This window comes from Rhinoderma darwinii, chromosome 12 (assembly GCF_050947455.1).
Source record: "Rhinoderma darwinii isolate aRhiDar2 chromosome 12, aRhiDar2.hap1, whole genome shotgun sequence".
NCBI classification, from domain to species: domain Eukaryota; kingdom Metazoa; phylum Chordata; class Amphibia; order Anura; family Rhinodermatidae; genus Rhinoderma; species Rhinoderma darwinii.
This window is the reverse complement of record NC_134698.1, coordinates 69,132,986-69,154,613: the sequence shown is the minus strand read 5'-3', so window position 1 is coordinate 69,154,613 and position 21,628 is coordinate 69,132,986. Positions and strand designations below refer to the sequence as shown.

Below are 21,628 nucleotides of genomic sequence, written 5' to 3'. Positions count from 1 at the left end.
GATCCATTTAGCCTACATCCCGCAACGGGTATGGAAAGAGTTGAACGTTGATGGCAGGTGAAGATAGTCAACCAACGAACATTTGGCTATTATGACAAATAGTATTCAAGGCTTTCAGAGTAAGGCAATTCTAAAAAGTGAGAATGAGGTCCCATGGAATAGGAAAGTCCATGAACCTTCATCTAGCACCCTGGTGACTCATTACAGTTTCCCCCTGAGTTTAGCCATCACCGATCTACGGTAACAGTGGGGATCCTGGGAGGATTCCCCTTTTACTTTAATTTCCTAATACTGTACAGTAACATACAGTACTAAATGTCCTGTGCTGCTATCTACCTGGACAGCAGATGAGAAGTGGCTCCATGTTGCTCTTCTGGTATACTTTGTACTGTAACTCTGCAGAAGTTAATATTGTGAACTGTTCCTCACAAAATAGGTGAGGCAGTAACAGCCACCAGCTAAAGAGGTAGATTGTCGAACGGCACATTGACTGTTCCAGGCTGCTACCCATCAGTATAGGATAAATTTAGTTTTGAGATTAACCTCTGTCTCAAAAATACAGCTGTTCATGTAATTTTAGCCGGCCCGATACTGGCCGTGAAAACAATAGTCAACACAGCACGTTGATCGGCGATAGTTTGCTCCTCTGACATGACTAAGTAAACACACATGTGAAATGGTATTCCCCATGAAATAACTACATTGTGCTGTTCCTCTGCTATTCCTTCTGGAAATAGATTTATAAATTGACAACTGGACTTTACCATTCTGCTTGTAAATAATGGTTCTTTTAACACAGTCTATCAAGGTCAACTCTGAATGGGCAGTGTCAGGCTATGTAGGAAATCACCACCCTATTGACAAGGGAAATGGTAATGCTCAATTGTCAAATTTATTCATACATTTCCAGGAGTTATAAAAGGTTACTCCACAATTGCCTGTTTTCGTAAATGCTTGTACAGTATCCACCATGAAATATCCGGAGAACATACAGGTCCTTTTGAATGTTATTTGTCATTACCAAATATAATGGGGCTTCCATATAGTATGTGCTGATAGATTCCCAACCATCAGCTCAAAATATAAAAAATGCTGCACCGGTAAACCAAGGATAATCTAAGTAAAACAAGGGTAACGTATCCTAGGTAATAGTAATTGAACAAATACGCTTCAAAATACTACAATTGGAGAACTGAAAATAGCTTTTACGTGGATGATTGAACCCACAGAGCTGAAACTCCTGGCCATGGAAAATTCGCCTGATATCTGTAGTGATAGAAGATCAACATGAATGTGGAAAATCCAAATCCATGCGATTATCCGGCTGGATTTGGAAAAAGTAAATCCTTCTGACCTCTATACTCCGGAGACAGGTTGACCTTGTTAGTTTCAAACAAATGAGTGACAGTGTAGTTGGAACTTATCTGAACAACATTTTCCTTAATGCATTATTTTAAAGGTTCGGTTAATATACGGGCCCTTTTATAGCATCTTCTTAGGCTATGTTCACACAGAGTTTTTGTTGAGGAAGCTGCACAGAAATTCTGTAACCAAGTACAGTACAAGGTTAGTGAATTGGGTTTGTTAAAACCCCCTTCACTCAGTGTAAAAAAATCTGCTGCGGTTTTTGAATTTGCAGCATGCCCTCTCTGTTGCGGAAACGTTGCAGATTTTCACCGTGGATTTATTCATTGCAATGCAAGGAATGAAAACCTGCGGCTAACTTTTGCACCTAAGGCTGGGTTCACACAAGCACATTAACGTCCGTAATGGACGGACGTATTTTGGCCGGAAGTCCCGGACCGAACTCAGTGCAGGGAGCCGGGCTCCTAGCATCATAGTTATGTACGATGCTAGGAGTCCCTGCCTCGCTGCGGGACAACTGTCTCGTACTGTATTCATGTTTTCAGTACGGGACAGTAGTTCCACGGAGAGGCAGGGACTCCTAGCATCGTACATAACTATGATGCTAGGAGCCCGGCTCCCTGCACTGAGTTCGGTCCGGGACTTCCGGCCGAAATACGTCTGTCCATTACGGACGTTAATGTGCTCGTGTGAACCCAGCCTTACGCATGCATTTTGTTGTTGACTATTTCATCGCAAATTTTGGTACGGATTTTTAGGCAGCTTTGACCTTGCAATTTCTATGCAATGTGTGAATGAAGCCTCACTGCTCACGGCTTTATTTTTTATAAGGCCTCGAACTCTATGGGTCCATACTGTATCTCGTGTGCAGATTTTGACATATTACAGGGAGGTATTCAGGCAACACTTCTAGGGGGGGGGGGGGGGGGGTCTATACAGTGCCTATGGCTCCATAATACAGGACACCATAGAAACTCCAAAGGCCGTCTATGGCACTGTGTGCTTTAGGCATTTTTGTGATGACTACTGTTCACGTCACAATAAATTGAAAAACAAAAACACCCCACACAACACGATAAGAGACCAATTTTAACATTGTTATAAAATGCTTTAATAAATAGTTTCTGAAACATTTTTTAAGAACATGTCAACCAAAATGCACTAAACAGAACAAGATCCTGCCAAGCAATTCTTGCATTCTTGTATAAAATAATTATTTTCAAGCATTCACGGTCATTGGCCAGAGTTTACACTTTCAGATACCCCTCCACTCCCCGGACCCACCTCCCACTAGTAACCTGTCAGTAAGGATGTTGCTTTACACTGATACTACCATAAGAGGAGAGAAATTAAGCAGCTTGACATACTATGTAATAAAGCCTTTAAAAAAAAAAAAAAAAAAAAAATACAAAAAATAAAATATACAAAAATATCTGCTGAAGCCTTATTTATGAACAGCCATGTTTTTGTGAGGTATTTCAACCTATTGCGTTTGCTGCCTTTTGCCTTTTTTTTGAGAAAACAAAAAAAATAAAAAAATTGTTCCCTTCATTAGGCTTGTCATTTAAACGAAAGAACATAAATGTATCACCACAACTAACTAACCGGTTCACAAAAAAAGGAAATGCTCGTCTCTCGGTGACATCACATTCACCATGTTCTGAGCAAAGTCAACCCAAATCCTTTGAAAACCAGATCACTTGGGCTCAAACATTTCTATAGTCTATTTACACCAATCTAACGGTGTCACAGCATAGGCACAACAGACCCGACTCCTAATATCGATAAAAGCCTAACTTCACGTAAACCTAAAAATACAGGTGCGACTCCAAATAACCCCAGGATTCCTCCCCCTCCATGCCACGCGAACAGGCAAGGAAGCAAAGATGTGGGGATATAAAGGGGTTGTGTAAGATTCGACAAAAGGGCCCCATTTTTCCCCAGAGAAACAAAAACCTTTAAATTGGCTATAGGCAATTTAGAATAAACAAATTTGACCCCTAATTTGTTACTATGGGAAAGAAAACGATGACCACCAAGCTATACAGTCTGGGAACCCTGCCAAAAACCACATACCTCAACCTTCTAGATACTTATGAGACATTGTCAAGGTAGTGGAGTGGGATCCTGGGGTTAAGTTGTAGTCCAGGATTAGAAAACCCTTTTTTTCTTCCAAAAACAGTGCCACACTTGTCCACAGGTTGTGTATGGTATTGCAGCTCAATCCCATCGATTTCAATAGAGTGAAGCTGTAACATCAGACACAACCCATAAGCAGGTGTGGCGCAGTTTCTGGTAGAAAGCTGCCATGTTTTTGTAATCCTGTTCAACCCCCTTTTAAATGCACTATAACCGGAATTTAGGCTTTGAGTGAAGTCCAGTTTTAACCTTACTTACTGAATCTGGACAAAAAAAAAAAAAAAAAAAAAAAAATTCTCAAAACTTCCTCCCTTCTGAAACATAAATTAAAAAGGAATGGCGTGACAAAAACAGAAGAAATTCTGAAATAGTTAATAAATCAAATATACAGAGCGATTCCTTCAATATATACATATTTACAAAACATGTTTACAATGAGAAAATAAATGTCTCTATAAAGGAGGACCCTAGCACTCTGCCCGTAATATATGATATATATATTAAAGCAGAAGTTAGTCTTTGACAGTTGCTAAAGAAAAAGTTTAATCTCAAGGCACTTGTCACATACATCAATACTGCAATCCTAAAATAAAAATACAAAATAAAATTAACCATTAAAAAAACTAAAATTAAAAAAAAACTGAAAAGACACTTAGTCATAGATCGCTGTGTCGCATTAATGCGGTGCCTGTTAAAAAGACTTGTAAGGCAAAAAGTTTGACCAGAGCTAGAAGCAAAGATAAAGAACCTAAGAACAGGGCACGGTTTGTTTTTTTTCTACCGTCTGGTCTACGAGACATTGCAAGAACATTGGACAGAGACAGGAAAGAGGTGGGGGCTTGGTTTAAGAAAAAAAAAAGTTTAAGTCACTTATTTTCTTCAATCTGGAGGGCTGGACGTGGTCATTAAATTATAAAAACATTAACCCAAAAAAATAATACAATCTTGTAAACAACTGTACAGTCTTTGCATAAGAAAATGAACATAATATAATGAAAATACAGAGAACCTTTTGTCTCCTCTTGACTTAAGAGGATTTAAAGCAAACTTTATAAAAATAGCAACTATCAAAGAACTTTTGTTTTTTTGCCTTTTTTTTTTTATATAGTCACAAATAATTTATAGAAAGACTACAGCAACAAATAGAAAATACAAAAAGAAAACCCAAAAAAAACAAAACTGGTAACATTTTTACATAATATAAAGTAATTGGGAGTCCAGACTGTAGTCCTGAACCACTTGTCCAGAGAAAAATAAGGGCCTGGCAATTCTTGCCAAGGAACATGCCCATGATGCCAACAAATGGTGTAAGGGCCATTCTATTGGAGATGAATTCTGTGTCTCTCCTCGTCCCATTCTTAGTATAGGTACACTGTCTTATCCTTGTATACAGATAGGGCTTTGCTTCCTTCAGTGGGGTGCGTTCACATTTTTAACACATCTGTTATCCACTTTATCAAGACTTGTCCGATGTGGTTTACTTTTTGAGCAGTCACTATCCCCTATGCTTGTGTAAGCCTTTGTGTAGGACTCGGGGAGGCAATCATCCTCCTCAGTTTCCTCCTCCTTGTCCACCATGTCCTCTTTCACCCCCTCTTCTGCACCAGAAGTTCTTTGAGTATGAAGGAGATTTTTGCATTCATACTGAATGTCTCTATAAGGCACCCTTATTGGGTTCCATATTGGATTTAAAGGTTGTCGCTGGTTATTTGCTTCTTCTTCTTGGCGAGCCTCTCGCCTCCTCTCTCGCTCTTTTCTTCGCTTTCGCGTCCACCAGACACATATGATGATTATACACGTCACCCAGACTATGCCAAAAACAACGCAGAGTACCGGGACAAGGTAATCTAAAAAGAAAAAAAAGAAAAATGTTAGAAACTGTGTATAATATCAATAGTAGACAGAGGTAAGAGCTCAAGAGGGACAGTTTATTGGAAGGGAACAAATATGGCATCCTTCTCTACCGATACCACGAGGGTATCTGTACCATCCTTTTTTTGGCAGCATTGGGGGTTGGCAATGTTTAAAGAAGCTTCTGATTGGACTACGTACAGGACATACGTCTTGGCATTTGGTGGTCATAATATGTGTCTGGCACTCTAAGGACTGGGATTACATACCTGAACTGGAGCCATCTACTACTACTGTCTCAAGCTTGACTTCCGTGACTGCTAACATGACCGTACTGTTCTGTCGTTTGGTGATGGCATTTACAATTGTATTAGCAGCATTCTGAATAAGAGTGGCGTCTTGATTGTCCACTTGTGAGACGAGTGCCTGAAAGACAAGACCATGATAGACTTACAAAAACGGCCAAGCTTGCTGCCTTAAAAAATATACTTAACACAACACCCATGGACTGAATGGAGGAGGGGGCTGCCCATGTTTGCGCAGCCATTTGAATCTCCACCCAGACGCAGGGGCCTCTAAACCTGGAGAGAATTCTCCATGAAGGTCAGAGTTCCCTACCTATGAAGTGAAATATTTTTGGTGGGCAACCCCCTTTAAGAGAAGACATGAAACCCTCCTCACTTCATCTCGGGCCTAATGCACACGACCATAGTGATTTTGCGGTTCGCAAAATCATGGATCAGTTGTCCAATTGCGGTCCATTTGTCTGCAAAAAAACTTCTGTAGTGCATCAATGTGTCATCAGTATTCACAAAGAAGAAAAAAAAAAAAAAGGCTCATGATCCTCAAATATGGTCAGTAAAATGACGACATGTCCGGAGTTTTTGCGGCCGCTACCTGGATTGGTCAACATCACGGTTGTGTGCATGGGGCCGTATAAATGAATGGAGTCTGTGTGCTACCTGCAAAATTGGCAATCGCACACGGACAAAAAGAAACAAAAAACGTGTGTTATTACTGCCATGTCCTAATGCACACATTACAGACCATTCCTGCTCCAACAAGCTAGTACAAAAATACAATGACAATCCAGTTTGAGGGATTACACTATAACCTGCTAAGAACCGTATAAATGACAGTGATCAGCTTTGCAGGTTACTTTTCAGTTAGCGCATCCCATTGAAAAAAGGTCTTTGGGCAACATTAGCGATATTTACTGACAAGTTAATGACCACAGGGCTTCAATATCCCAGCAATATCCGCAGGGCAAAATCAGAGACAATTTCAAGTACAATACAAATGGATGAGCTTTTCAAAACCCCATCCACATGTAGCAGAAAAAAATCTGCGTGCGAAAAGGAGTATGCTGCAGATTATCAAACACAGCATGCAGATTATATTGCGGAATAGCTGTGAATTTCACCCTTTTCAATGCATGGGGTGAAATAAGCAGCAAAATTTGATTGTAACTGCCACAGATTTCTTCCTCTACATCAGGACGTAGCCAAAGAAGACAACCTCTTTGTATATCGAAGCGATTTCGGCAATCAGCTGATAATCACAGGTCCAGCTTTTCCAAACCCCCGGAGGAAGCCGCATCTAGCCATACATACATCCAAGAAAAAGAGACTGGAAGCAGCACTCAGCAAAAAAATGTGAATTTATTCACCCAACACAGCAACGTACACAGCCATACATACAAATGTAGTATTATGCATTCAAATGAATAGATGACCCTGTAATACATGGACGGGACGGTTACAAAGAGCGGCTTGCGCTATGAGAGATGCTCACCGCTCTGCCTCATAGCGCGGGACCCCTACCACTATAATGTCCATACGCCCTAATGGGCATAAGGTCCTCATGAGCACCTGTTTAATACGGAAACTTTTTGCACTCTGTATTCCAAAGTTATACTTACCACTGTAACCTCCACTGCTTTCTCTGGCGTATACGTTTCGTCACACAATACTACAAGTGGTTGGTCTTTGGACACAGTCCTGATGGAAGGCAAGTAGCGGATCTCCGAGCAGATGTTTTCAATTGTAGTTCCCTTAGATGGGGACAAAACATCAATTAGTATAATCAATAATGGAGATATTAAATCTGCATATACTATCTCATCTGTAGTAGACATGGTTTACATTATATAGCTTACAAGCCTAAAGAAAGTGAATGCTCACTTAACCTTAAAGGAACAGTCTAGGCAAAAAATGCATACTCGTGTCTAGTGCAGGGCCTGATTGGTGCCCTTTAAATCCCACCCAAAGACCATCTCTCTGTCATGAAACATCCCTCAGGCCCAAAATCTAGGAATAAGGGTATGTTCACACGCCCTATTTACAGGCGTAACTCAGGTGTTTTACACCTGGATTTACGCCCGAAAAAACGGCTCCAAACATCTGCCCATTGAATTCAATGGGTCTTACGGTGTTCTGTGGAGACTGGCTTTTTTTTTTTTTCCGCGCTGCTGTCAAAAGACGGCGCGTAAAAAGACGGCCGCCTCAAAGTAGTGTATGTCACTTCTTGGGAAGTAATTGGAGCAGTTTCATTGACTCCAATGAAAACCAGCTCCAATTACGTCCGTAAAGGACGCCGCGAAAAACACGTGCACTCGTCAAAACGTCTGAAATTCAGGAGCTGTTTTCGCCTGAAAACAGCTTCGTAATTTCAGACGTAATTGGCGTTGCCGTGTGAACATACCCCACAGTGAATCAATATTGCCTAGACCGTTACATTAAGCCACGACTGACAGCCAGTCAGCACCTTATGGAGGAGAATGAGCTCTAAGGAAAATGAGGCTGCAATCGAACGTATATCAGCACTATACAGGAATATTTGTCCTATAAGGAATGGTTCCAAACATGGTCAAAACACGTATAGATGTATACGAATTCAAAATGCAGATCGGAATTAAAACTGGTACCTGTGGAATTTTTTCTGGATTGAATATTAATGTTATCCGGGCACAGTTATTATCCAGATATCCTGAATTGGGCAGGCATTTAATTATATGAGATCTGTCAGGGGCACTACACTCTCCCCATTCGTGGCATGGTGGTTGGAAGCACTTTATAGAAGAGATTGTTGGTTCACATTCCTGATCTTGGGGACACTGGTTCTTATCGTGACGTCTTTCCAGTAAACATGGCTTTTTGCCACACCAGACCTGAGGAAACAGAAGGGGTTAAACTACATGAGATTAGAAAGTTTAAGACTGCACGATGGGAGTAAAACCATTCTATATAATATACTAGTATAGATATTCTACAGACAATTTTCCCTCTTTGGGTTAAGAGAAAAAAAATATATAATTCAAAAATGTAAGTGCACCTGTCCTATAGCAAGATTCCCGTAATCTAGTTGTCCAGCATTTTGGTAAACTGAGCAGAAGAGCAAATAAGCGAGTCGCTTAAAGTGGTAACGCATCCTAAACGGTTTTATTTGAGGCTGCACATCCTAGAGGACCCTTGGAACAATAAGGAAAGAATTACTTTTCGATGTCCCTCCAATAATGTGAACCTTTTTAAATGACGTGTCCTAGAGCCAATTTGATAGGAAGCCAATTAACCCGTATGTTTTTGGAGTATGGGCGGAAACTGGAGTGTCAGGGGGAAAGCGATGCAAACACGGTGACAATACATAAATGTATACCGATTTGGCCCTTTGTGCACTGGGGTCCTGGAATCTGACCAAGGCAACAGTTTCAACCACTTGTGAATTAATACCCAACTAGTGCTCTAGTCCAGGCAATAGCAAACGACGTGGGAAGAACACGAGCACATAAGCAAATATAAGATGCCTAAAACCGGCCACACACACTAGAACGGTCTGCCGATCAATTGTTCGTAGGATCGTTCGTACTAACCACTCAATCAGCAACATTTAAAATAAAAAATAAAAAAAGACTAAACTAGCCGATCTGGGAGTCCATTTAAAGAGAAAAAATAAAACCTGACTCTAGGGCTAGTGCAAAGTGGAAAATGATCGGCAAATTCATTCACCTGTAGTTTCGGTCGACCACATTTTCGGCACACAGAATTCTGATGTCGGCCATCGTGCTGATCTTTCAAATGGTCGGCCAAAATGAGCTATTTCAGAAGACTTTGTTCATGTGTATGGCCAGCTTAATAGCAACGCAATCATTTTACCTGCTTTCACCCGCACCGTTTTGCACTAAATTCAAGTAGTTTCACAAAAATGTCAAGGCAAACTTAATCTCCATTTGTTTTCACAAGACCTAGAAACTATAAACCTAATGCTATGGATTAGAGGAGGATGAGCATTATAATCCATACCTTGGTACAGTCGGTCACTCCATCCAGACAGTGACAGCTATTGCATTCCTCTTCCCATTTGCTTCCATGTGGGTACTGCATTCCTTTCAGCCAGCAAGATCTTCCAAAGCCAATCACTAGCAGAAAAACAAAAAACCAACCGATTAGATCTGCTGCCAACAGTCCATATAAAATTACTTACAATTGTTGCGAGCACTTATGTGAATACAACACACTAATTACCTTCCTGGCATCTTGGACCCGCTCGTCCTGAAGGGCAGGTGCACCTGTAGCCATTTATTTCATCTATACAAGTGGCACCATAAGCACAAGGGGAAGACTGGCATTCATCGATGTCTACAAAAAGACAAAAAACAATAATAAAGCCATGCTTGGCAAGCCTTTCTGGTCTACATAATGGACCGTAATCAAAGATGGCAGAACCCGCTTGGTTTACAGCACAAAGTGTGCAATGCGCAGAGTTGGTCTTTTTATTTAGTGCAACATGCTGAGCAGCTGCTCGGGGTTTGTCATTTAATCCATTCTTTTATTTCATATACAATACAAATAATCGCAGGAGGCATTTAGAATTATTATATAGGGTCTGGACATTGTAACTACAGATAGATTGTGAATTATTAGCAATAGTAACACCAATTAGCAATAGGAACACCAATAATATATGGGGGGGGGGGATATATATATATATATATATATATATATATATATATGTGTCTTACTTATTCTACAGTCCGGTCCAGCAAATCCAGGCGCACATTCACAACGAAACCAGTTAACACCATCAACACAAATCCCACCATTGTAACTGTAATGGAAAAACAGATGAACCAATTAAGAAACGGTCTTCGTAACACACAAATATTGGTGCAATTCAAGTTACTTAAAGGGAACTGGTTAGATTGAACATGCAGTCCGGCCTGTGAGCAGCATGTTATAGAGCAAGAGGAGCCAAGCAGATTTGTGGTGAAAAATTCATTCAGTCTATATAACTTGGGCTTAAAGGGGTTTCCACATTGACAACTGATCACTTATCCACCGATCAGTATATGATCGGTGTGTTTGTCAGACACCAGGACCCCGCACAGATCCGCCACTCCGGCTGCCTCGTTGCACCGGATGTTTGGAACGGTATGAAGTAGTTGGAGCCGAAAGCAGATTGCTCCGACCACTGCAGAGCGGTCGTTCGGCAGAACTGCAGCTCGGTCAATATTCTTTGACCGGAGCCATCTGCTTCCGGCAATATTGTCCGGTGCCTGAAGGCAGCCGGAGTGGCGGATCGGTGCAGGGTCCGGGTGTCGGACACGCAGCGATCATATACTGATGACCTATCCGGTGGATAGGTCAGTCGTCAGAACGTGGAAACCCCCTTTAAAAGGTCCAGTAGGTAGTCTTACTTTGAGATGGCATCCAGAGATAGAAGTCATTGAGCCACTCTGCCCGTTGGACTCCTAACCCTACAAAACTATATATTAATGGGCAGAGTGGCTCAATCAATGACAGCTATCTCTGGATATAAAATGGTTCTAATTAATTTTTTCCCACAAAAATAAAAATATCAATCTGCTCAGCTCCTCCTGCTCTAGAACATGCTGCACTTTATTTAATGTGACGGGTTCCCCTTTAAGTATTGTGTATCCACAAAGTGAAATATGGACTGATCTACACTTTTAGCCTTATATTTAAGGTCTGAAGGTGTATATCTACCGTCATCTATGACTATATGTAGCAGAACAAAACTCAAGATGGTCAAAGTAATAAAACAATAAAGCAGTAAATAGAAAAGAACACTCACCAGGGATATGGATTGCAGTCATTCGTATCTACAAGAAAAAAAAAAGTTACACTTAATTTTTACTTGAATAAATAAATTAAACTCCCATAGAAACAGACCGTGCAATGGCTGGTGACCTAATCCCTCCATCCACCCCAACTCTGCAGGAGAGTACTACTTAAGACAATGGGTATATGTATTTAAGGTAGACCGGTCATCTACAGAAGCAGTGGAGTAAAGCTAAGAATCTGCCTGGAATAGAGGCATCAGTAACATTACACAAGTAGAACGTGTTTCTCAAATAATTTTATTGCATAGAATGTCTTGGAGGCGGGGGGTTATGACAACCAAGGATTCTGAAAACAAGGGAATGGTGTTATGTCACTAATGGATAGTAACTGGAGGGGTCAACCACTCATTCTCTCTCGGAATCAAGGGCGTACATAGCATAGAGGAAGACCATGCGGCTGCTTTGGGGGCCAAGCCTAAGTTTGCTGTACAGGGACACCCTCTCTTCTACAATGTCAGCCAACAAGGGTTTGGGCACTTAACCCAATGATTAAGGAAAGGAGATTAGGGCTCAAATAAGTACCATGTCTGGTCGTCCCAGGGGTGGAGGTGATAACCAGCACTTCGAAGCCGCATTTTAATCTTTGCTATGGGGGCCCCCTCTAATCTATGTAGTCCCTGATCGGGATTAGTGGGGGTTCCCACCCCACACATCAGAAAATAGGTAATAAATGTCTGTCAAGATATGATCAGATGTTGTTCCCACCTATATAAATACTATGTAAAGAAAGCGGAGTGGAGCTTCAGGAGATTAGAGGGGTTATTCGGGAGTTTTAAAACTTTGCAGGAGGGAAGGGGACTAAAATAATAAACTAACAGGAACTCACCCTTTGAAACGGCCCCTGCTTTGGTGCAGACAGCCCACTTGCCGCCGCTCCAGTCCCAAGAGCTTCTGCAGCTGTGACATGGCATTAGTCTGTCACGTGCCGCTACAGCCCATTGCTGGCCTCAGTCGTCACATGCCATTCATGGCAGCATCACCGCTGAGGAAAGCGATTGGCACTAGAGCGGGAGGTGATTCAAAGGGCGAGTACCTGTTAGTTTATTATTTTGTACCCGCCTGCAAAATTTAAAAAAAACTCACGGTTAACTCCTTTGGTATCAGACACGGTCCATGCCGAGACAACCCCTTTAGGTTTCGTGGTCAGAGACACTTGTCATTGAGTTGCACACAGACCTGCATTAGGTTCAAGAATGTATACAACGGGTGTCACCCAAGTTGCGATCAACTTGCATAACATTTAGGCCATGTTCACATGGCATATGTTCAGGCTGAAAAATACGAGGCGGATTTCAAGAGAAAACGGCCTCTGAAATCCAAGTGTTATTGAAGTGGATTTTCATATGGTCTATTTTATTATGGTTTTTTAAGCTTATTTTGAGGCGTATTTTTTTGTGTCAATGGGAAAAATCAGCTTGTAAAAGCTCACTATTTTACGAAGTGTTTTTTAATTCAGCAGCGTAAAAATACACCTCATATGAACTACAAGGCGTATTTCCCATTGAAATGAATGTGTAGTGGTTTGCAGGCGCATTTCAAGTGTATGTCGGAGCGTAATTTAAGTGTTTTATGCTCAGAAATCCGACTAAAAATAAGTAGTGTTAACATGGCCGTACAGAGCAACTAAGGGGAATAGCTGAAAGAAAGAAGCGGAGTGTGTTATATCATCTACAGGCCGGGACTGCATGGGTAAAAAGTTAGATTATGCCGTTCACCTTAAGGCGCTTTTACACTGGCTGATAAGCAGCCGATGCAGCGAGCGCCGAACAACGAGACATCGTTGATCGGCGCTCGTTTGCTCCTGTCACACGCAGCTATGGATGAGGACGAGTCGTTACACCGATCGCTCGTCCCCATACATTACCATCATGTCGGCAGCGCGTCTCCCTGTTTACATCTGGAGATGTGCTGCCCCAAACGATAATATTTTACTTTTTTTTTAAATTACAAAAAATAAAGTACACGACCAGCAGATAATCCAGCGTTTGCTCGTTCATCTGCTGATCGTTCCTCTGTTTACACAGGGCAGTCGGCAACGAGCGTTATATTAACAATTGTCTTCCCGATAATAGTCATGTGTAAAACCCCCTTTAGAAGTGCTCATGAACGTACCACGATATTATGAGCACATAATGCGTTATAGGTGTAAACTGGAAAACAAGTAAAATTTATTAGAACTGGGGAAATAATAAGTGGCAAAACTTTAGACCCCGCGGCGATAGTTTGCATACATTTAAAGGATTTCTAGAAAATACGGTTCATCTACATCTCTAGTGTTCATGTATTCTTAAGACACACACACACACTTTTTTTCATAGCCTACGGCTATTTCCCATCCCAAATGAGTCAAGTATGTTGGCAAATAAATGAAAGGATAAAACATGTTATGAGACACACCCTATATCCTAAAGGAACGAAGAAGAAAAAGGCAAAGGCTTACTCTGTGTGCAGGTACGTCCCTCCCATCCTTCTTTACACATACAAGAGAAGGAATCTCCGTTGCCCACGCACGTCCCTCCATTAGCACAAGGGTTGGGGAGACAGCTGCTGTTCTTCGCTATAGACAAAAACGAGAAAAGAAAAAAAGTGAAATTTCATATTTGTTTTCATAATGGTAAAAGGATCTAATCAGGGAATAGTTCACAACCAAATGTATTAGATATCAGAAGTGTTTTTTTTTTTTTTTTTTATTTCCCCTTAAACAGCGCTACCTTATATTGCAGACAGCCCATTGGGTAAAAAAATAAAAAAATATTATGGAAAACTTCAATTTTCAAAAATTTAACATGGGTGCTAAATATCAAAGACAGCCACAATTTTGGCTCTGGTTTTCACCCATCTTAGGGTTGTTGGCCTCAGGCACCCTCTAACCATCCCTTGGAAAGGAGTCAGGCAGTGCTATACTTGGCCAATTTCTACCTTCGGCCTAATGCACAGGACTATTGGGTTTGCGAGCTGCAGAACCCCAGATGTGTTACGGTCCATTGCAATGCGTCATCAGGATTCACAGATCCGTGACAAAAAAATTGCTGTCACCAGTTTGGAGGAGTCCTCTTACGTTCTGGATTTGCTGTTTGACCAAGTTCTTGCTCCCCCGCACGGATCCATTATCACGATCGCGTGCATGGGGCTATAGAAATGAATGAATCTGCGTGCTATCCGCAAAATTGTAGATAGTACACGGACAAAAATAAATAAATATATAATTGTGTGCATGAGGCCTTAGTTGATTGCCAGTGTTGTGGTGCTGGAGGAGAAGTTCACACCGCTCACTGAGAGGGTGGGATGAGGCAACCTGAGCCGGGACCTCCTTGCAGTCAGTGGATGGCTCTATGGTATGCTTATCCTTGAGCACGTGGGGTATTTAAAATACCAACCAAATGCCATTCTGTAGTTTTAGTAAGGACAGTCTGACATATCCTCAAAACCATAGCAATAATGAAGCAGTAATGCCCGGCGGTTATTGTGTAGATTTTAATCAGGAAACTTGACTATTGCTGGTGAGAAATTAAGTAGGACCAGACTATCTAATAATAATAATTATAAATATATCCTATTATTATTATTAACTGTTTTCTGCATCTATCTACAGCAGCGGTCTGCAATCAGCGACTCCAGCCATTGAGGGACCTACAACTCCCAGCATCCGAAAAAAATCTTGTACTAACCTGCCTGAATCTTAGTCTATACAGAAAATTTTACAATGAAATATGTAACAGCAGGACATCACATCAGTTACTGCACAGCACAAGTGATACCAACTCCAGCACGGACTACTACAGAGGTCTGCACAGTACAACACACCAATTATAGCAGTATTAGATACCAGCAATTGCCAAACGGTTCTTCCTGTGCACTGGGGTCATTAATGGAATTATTCCAGCAAGAATTGTACGTGGTTAGAAAAAAAAAAAAAAAAGTGAATTATAATTTTTTTTAATTCATAAACTTCAGGTTTATAAAGAATTACTTAACCCTACTGCTCCTCGTCTATCCGATGTCAAAGCCATAGATTATAGAATGACCGGGGTAGAACGTGACACTACAGACACTAGGCGCAAATCACATCAAGAACGTGACAACTGTCCAGACGCCTATCTGATAGGATAGGTCAGCATCTCTATACCGTTGCAAAACTACATCAACCAGCGTGCCCTGACCGCTGCAGACATGCTGAGAGTTGTAGTTTTGCAATAACTGGAGAGCCACAGATTGGAAGACCACAGTAGATGAAAGCAGTACGGACAATAAATGTATTGGTCAATAAATATAATGTAAAGTCACAGAATACAAGGATATCGGATGATGCTCACCAATGTTACAAGTGGCTCCTTCCCATCCAGATGAGCAGAGGCAGCGAAAAGTGTCTCCCGTATCGTAGCACGTCCCCCCATTACTACAGGTGTTGGCATCACACTGATATTCTCCTGTTGATAACAAGTTAATGCAAGTTTAGTTCCTTATTAGATTATCGGTATCTTATAATATACACCCACTAGATGAAGACCACTGATTACTCACGTGAGTGACACGTTTTGCCTTTCCATCCATTTTCACACTGGCAAACAAAATCGTTCACCAGATCTATGCAACGACCTCCATTCTGGCAAGGTTTTGGATTACAATCGTTGTAGTCTGGAGAAAACAAGAGTCGTTACGAATGGGAAAACTGCCACGCGTGGTTGAGAGAAAAAAAAAGAAAAAAAAAAAAAAAAGCCAAAAAATCCACAATACTTGGTCAGAAAAACATGAGGTTTAACTTACTGATGTCACAGAATTCTCCTCCCCAGCCACTCGGACAAAAGCATTTAAAAGAGTCAATTTCATCGGTGCATGTGCCGCCATTTCTACATGGAATGCCATGACAGTCATTTATATCTAAAATATAGAATTATAAAATATCAATAACTAAATGGCAAAAATAAAATCGTAAGAAGAGTATATATATATATATATATATATATATATATTTATTTTTTTTCGGTAAAAAAAAATATATTATTAAATATAAAAAATATTAGTGTATTCTTTCATAGGTCACTGCATTGTTCAAGATTTATATTTATTAGAAAGGACTTACTTTCATGGCAATAGGCACCAGTGAAGCCTCGCTTGCAGGAACAGGTGAAATTCCCACCAGGCAGACTAATGCAACGTCCGTGAGGCCCGCAGACATTAGAGGAGATGTAACGGATATCTTCCTGGGTGGCATTAGTAGAAATCGCTATTGTACAGCTGTCTATGACTAAAAATAAAAAGGAGGGACACATTAGGGACACTGAGACGCTCACTATCAGCAGCATAAAGAGTTTGCTGACAAAAAAAAAACTCAGGACGGGGCTCCACTTCACACGCTGAACTAGCAGCCAGCGACTAACATTTGTACAATGCATTCTGCACGGCATTTTATGGCACGGTTTTCTCTGCATGCGCCTACAAATAGACATGATCTAATTGGCCGGGCACCTAGTGAAAGATCATCCCTATCCGGTCTCAGCACGGCGTGGACACCTCCGCTTACCTTTACACAAGCCATTTTTGCAGTGGTCTTTAAGATGAGAACAGTTCTTGCCGTCGTAATCGTCCGAGCACGCACAGTAATAATCGCCTCCTACGTTGTAGCAAGGAGCTTTATTCTGACATGGGTTCGGGTCACAGAAATCAATGTCCACCTTTAAAAAGCAATGAAATCATATGTGAGCTATAATTATTTACACACGCCCATCATCTGTACCCTCATACGCAACCGCAGTTAAAGATCTTGTATGTGGAGAGGATTGATCACAAAGACGCTGGGTGACGGCCTATAACGGCATATGTTACAGTGCCTATAGGGGTTGTGCCTATACTGGTTGTCGGTTGTGCCAATCCCAGAATGACACATACTGATGGCGAACAAGGGAGAAGAAATAAAAGCAGAAGTTTCAGCCACCACCTTCAATCCATGAACCAGGAGGAGCAGGATGAACAATTAGTGTGCAAGATCCTGACATTATATATATATATATATATAAGGTCGCTGTATTCATGGCTGCACTTCTAGGTGGTCTATTGGAAGAAGTCTACAGCGCTGGCTGATAAGAAAGTATAACGCACAGGGAAGCAAATACGGGACAACAAACTAAAAAGGATTGTGCAACCTCAGATGTGTTTGTATTCTTGCAACGGCTTGCCAAAGACATTAATGCATGCCATAGCCTGCTCCACCTGCACATACAGAACCCTCCAACAGCACAATCTACTCAAAACACACGCATAGTATATTGTGGACTAGAGATGGGTACGATACATGCACACGGTGCATTCAGCGAGTACCTCTAGATTACGAGGACCACGGTTTTTGAATCGACTGTGCCTACAAAAACCGGCTTCCAAAAAAAGCAGCCTGCATTCTGCAGGGAAACAGACGGGAAGCTAAAAGTCCCTACAAGTTATGGGAATTCCTACTGTTCAACGTAGGAGTTTTCTTCTAACATATTCAGTAATTGCTATTTATGCAACTTCCCGATATATCTATGCATCACAAAGATGGAGCTTTATTACAGGATTAACAAAGACAGACCAGGAATAAGAGGGAAGGCAGGACGAGACCGAGAGAGCTGGATCCTGATAAGACATGGAAACTGGATTATAGTAGGCTTAAAAAAGCCAGACCTAAAACGAGAGGAGCCAAGCATGCCATTAACTCTACACTTTCCAAACTAGATCACATTTCACCGTAGGCTAATCTGCAAACCAACGATCCTGGCAAGAAGACGGCTTCGGATCCATCATCAGGTGCTGCACTGCAGTTCATATACAGCCGGTATAGCACCTTGTATATACATGGGTCACTTTAATGCGTCTTACAAACAGCAGAAATAATCCTCAGCAGCGTCTCCGGGCACGAAACACGTCAAAAGAAACAAACGTTAACTCGAGCACACTTTCTACAGGTTGGAAGCTCCTCTGCAGTCACTATTAGGACAAAAATGCCCAACTTAAACAAATGTTAAAACCATGTAAACCTTTAGGCAGTTCTGGCCTTTTAAGGTAGTCCTTCCCAATAAATGGCTTCGACTTGTCTTGACTGTGGTTATTCAAGCCAGACACAAATTTTTGTCATAAACCTGAAATGCAACAATTTCATCCTGAATCTAACAGTACATGTACACACACCTACCTATTTCAATGGATTGTGTGTTCATTGTATTTTAATATTAGGAGGAAATATTTGTATTTACTGCAAAATGTGTAAAATAAACAATGCTAAGGCATGAAAAATTCAGCTCTGCTACATCAGGCAAACTCAGTATTGCAATATCTAGGCTTGAGCAAGCAGCCCGGACATACAGAAGCACTGTGGCTATATACAGTAGTCATCGTACTGTTAGAATTTACTTGTGCCCTGACCAGTGCTTTACGTTGCAAAAACTTCCATCTGCACAAATGGCAGAAGTCTCGGCCAGCGATAAAACTTTAGAAATTAGTAGTCCGACCAGGGAACATTAAAACTGGGAGTTCAAAGAAAGTCGAACTAGGCACGGGAAGCCTGTCTCCCTGATGCAAAGCAGCGCCACTAAATCCACTGGTAATAATAATATTACACCCGAGGTTTACACAGGCCTGGCAGACGCTTGCCTCTTACAAACAACTGTTACAATACGGGAAGATTCAGCAACAAAAAATAAATAAAAAAAGAATATATATAAAAAAAAAAGTTTAACCCCCTTAGGGGTTGTACAGGGCAAGAAAAAAAGTGTAGCTGCTTTTTGTGAAGAAAACAGTGCCACACATGTCCGCAAGTACAGTATTGCAGCTCAGCCGCATGGACTAAAAAATAAAAATATTGTACAGATGTAGCCATCTTTATCTTGACTTCACCCATTAAATACGGTGTCAAACTTTTTCAATGGCGCTTGTAGTGTAATATGCCGCAACAGCGTCCAGATCCAGATGGCTACATCTGTACATACATTTTCTAATACTGTTCCAAATTTAAGGAAAAAATGAGTTACATTACATATAGCATGGTAGATAACATGACCACGTAAAAAAAAAAAAAAACGGCCGTGAAAAAGAAGTGCATGTCACTTCTTCAGCCGTTTTTGGAGCCGTTTTTCATAGACTAGTATTGCAGCCCAGATCCCATTACTTTGAATGGAGAGGAGACACAGCCAGCCTCCTGTCTCCATATCAGCCGTGACGGAGAAGGGGAGACCTGGACACCCAGCCCCTTCATTCACGTCACCGACATACCAGGGGGAGCTCTCTGCACCTCAGGCTGTGACGTCTTGGACCAAGTGACAGCGGGTGAATTGAGGCGTACCATAGATTTTATGAAGTTGCTTTATTTTACACTTCCGCACAACATAATATATATGTTTTTGGGTCGGGCAACCCCTTTAAAATACAAAAAAATAAAAATAAACCTACCAGTTAATCTTCCTCATTAACATCCTATAACACTTTGTTGCTTACAATGAATTGAGAAGTATCAGTTTTATATTATATAAAAATAAAAACAAAATACAAAAAACATTTTTTTCATATTGGGAGTGGTGAAAAAAAAAAAAAATTAAAAATTAAAAATTTGCAGCAACATGATTACTGATCCAAGAGACTTAATAATGCCAAGAGAGGAATGTTTCATTTGTATGAGCACGTCTGAGGATTGGAGATTGAGCGATGGAGAGGAGGAGGGAGAAAAAAAAAATGCGGAGATCAAGGACAAGGATACAGCGAGATGTCGGACAACGAAAAACGCTCAAATCCTTGCTCTAACCGAGCCGGTGAGAATACGTCCTCCTCCTTCAGATGTCCCCCTATCAGCGGCGTACACATGTTTCCTCTTGTTAGTATAAATTTCCCTTTCCAGTTCAAGTTTAATAGTATGTAGTGAGGATATAGTTAAGAGGGGACAAAACTTCCTGCAATTCATATAGTTTCTATCCTGTCTCCTTGATCTTCTACAATAAAAATCAAGCACAAAATGCCATAAAAGCCACAGAGCAAAGAATTTCTACTGCAACCTACATAAGGGTATTCCAGGCGGGTAGAGGCAGTGTCTGCTCCTTTAAATCAACGAGGCTTATGCTCAAATTCCTTGTTCACCTGCAGTCACTCTACATAAGACGTTAACACCACAAATACTTTGCTCTATTTTGTATAAATTTCTTCTACATTCATAACAAAACTCCATTCAGAAAAAAAATAAAAATTCTGTGGCCAAAAGCAAAAAACGTCAACGGAACAGTCCTCTCTCCAACGCCATAAACAAGCAGACGCTTGACAGGAGAACAAAGTATTGGGCATGTTGAAGTCCAACATGCTTGATCCTCTAACCCCCGAATTCTGCAGTCGGTGGCCCCCATACACCATAAAATTGGCCGACCCTCACGAAAATCGGCTGGGTCAGAGTTTTGTCTAATGTGTATGGGCACCTTTAATTAAGCAGCTAGGTCACATCACATGCTTGAGCAGATTAACCACAGACAAGTCCCATTTTCAATACTTTTTTTTTTTTTTTACTCAACTTCTAAAGCTGGCCATACACGTTAGATGTAAGTTAGCCAAACCAGTCATCCATTGAATGTCTATCGCGCCATCCCGACTCTCCCATCGTGTAAGAGTCGGGACACCGCCATATACACATTAATTGAATTTCAACATGTTGGATCCGTTTGTTTGTAGATAAGCCACTGCCGGAGGAGTCTGGCAGCGACTTTCTACCTTTTCCATATTGAAAACACATGCAAGTTTAGCGGAGTCAAGCATGCATGCGTATAGAGAGGTAAAGATGAATCGCTGTGGGCCGAGCGATCAGTCAGCCTCAAACTGGCCACACACTAGTTTAGATAGATGTCGGCTATGTTCACATCTGCATTGGAGCCTCCCTCACAGGTCGACAAATTTGATGGGAAAAAGAATAAAAAAATCGCAATGAACACAGCATTATTTTTCCTGTCAAAATGTCAAACAGCTCTGCGGAACCTAAAACTCCATTGTAAGGAGATGGGTCCTGTCGGGCGCTGCTGGTATCCTTCATACAATAGATCCGGCACGGTGTTGTGATTTCCACAATGCAGAAGTGAACAGCGCCTTGTGCACTCAGAAATGCTATATCGAAGGGTAGTTCATCTTTTACAAGATGTC

The 21,628-nt window shown here is 41.2% G+C and overlaps 1 protein-coding gene across 2 annotated transcripts in view; it reads right to left on the bottom strand.

Annotated features, from left to right (window-relative positions):
- Positions 1 to 2,452: 2,452 nt before the first annotated feature.
- JAG2 (jagged canonical Notch ligand 2) overlaps positions 2,453 to 21,628 on the bottom strand; it is a 71,975-nt gene continuing 52,799 nt past the window's right edge. For both annotated transcript variants that reach the window (XM_075843809.1, XM_075843810.1), the window contains 14 exons: positions 17,016 to 17,166; positions 16,575 to 16,739; positions 16,259 to 16,372; positions 16,016 to 16,129; positions 15,808 to 15,921; positions 13,935 to 14,051; positions 11,446 to 11,473; positions 10,373 to 10,458; positions 9,876 to 9,989; positions 9,654 to 9,769; positions 8,282 to 8,524; positions 7,277 to 7,408; positions 5,625 to 5,781; positions 2,453 to 5,351 (listed from right to left, as the gene is read on the bottom strand). In XM_075843809.1, the coding sequence (XP_075699924.1) occupies positions 4,915 to 5,351; positions 5,625 to 5,781; positions 7,277 to 7,408; positions 8,282 to 8,524; positions 9,654 to 9,769; positions 9,876 to 9,989; positions 10,373 to 10,458; positions 11,446 to 11,473; positions 13,935 to 14,051; positions 15,808 to 15,921; positions 16,016 to 16,129; positions 16,259 to 16,372; positions 16,575 to 16,739; positions 17,016 to 17,166 (2,088 nt within the window). In that variant the 3' untranslated portion in view covers positions 2,453 to 4,914. The remainder of the gene's footprint in view (positions 5,352 to 5,624; positions 5,782 to 7,276; positions 7,409 to 8,281; positions 8,525 to 9,653; positions 9,770 to 9,875; positions 9,990 to 10,372; positions 10,459 to 11,445; positions 11,474 to 13,934; positions 14,052 to 15,807; positions 15,922 to 16,015; positions 16,130 to 16,258; positions 16,373 to 16,574; positions 16,740 to 17,015; positions 17,167 to 21,628) is intronic.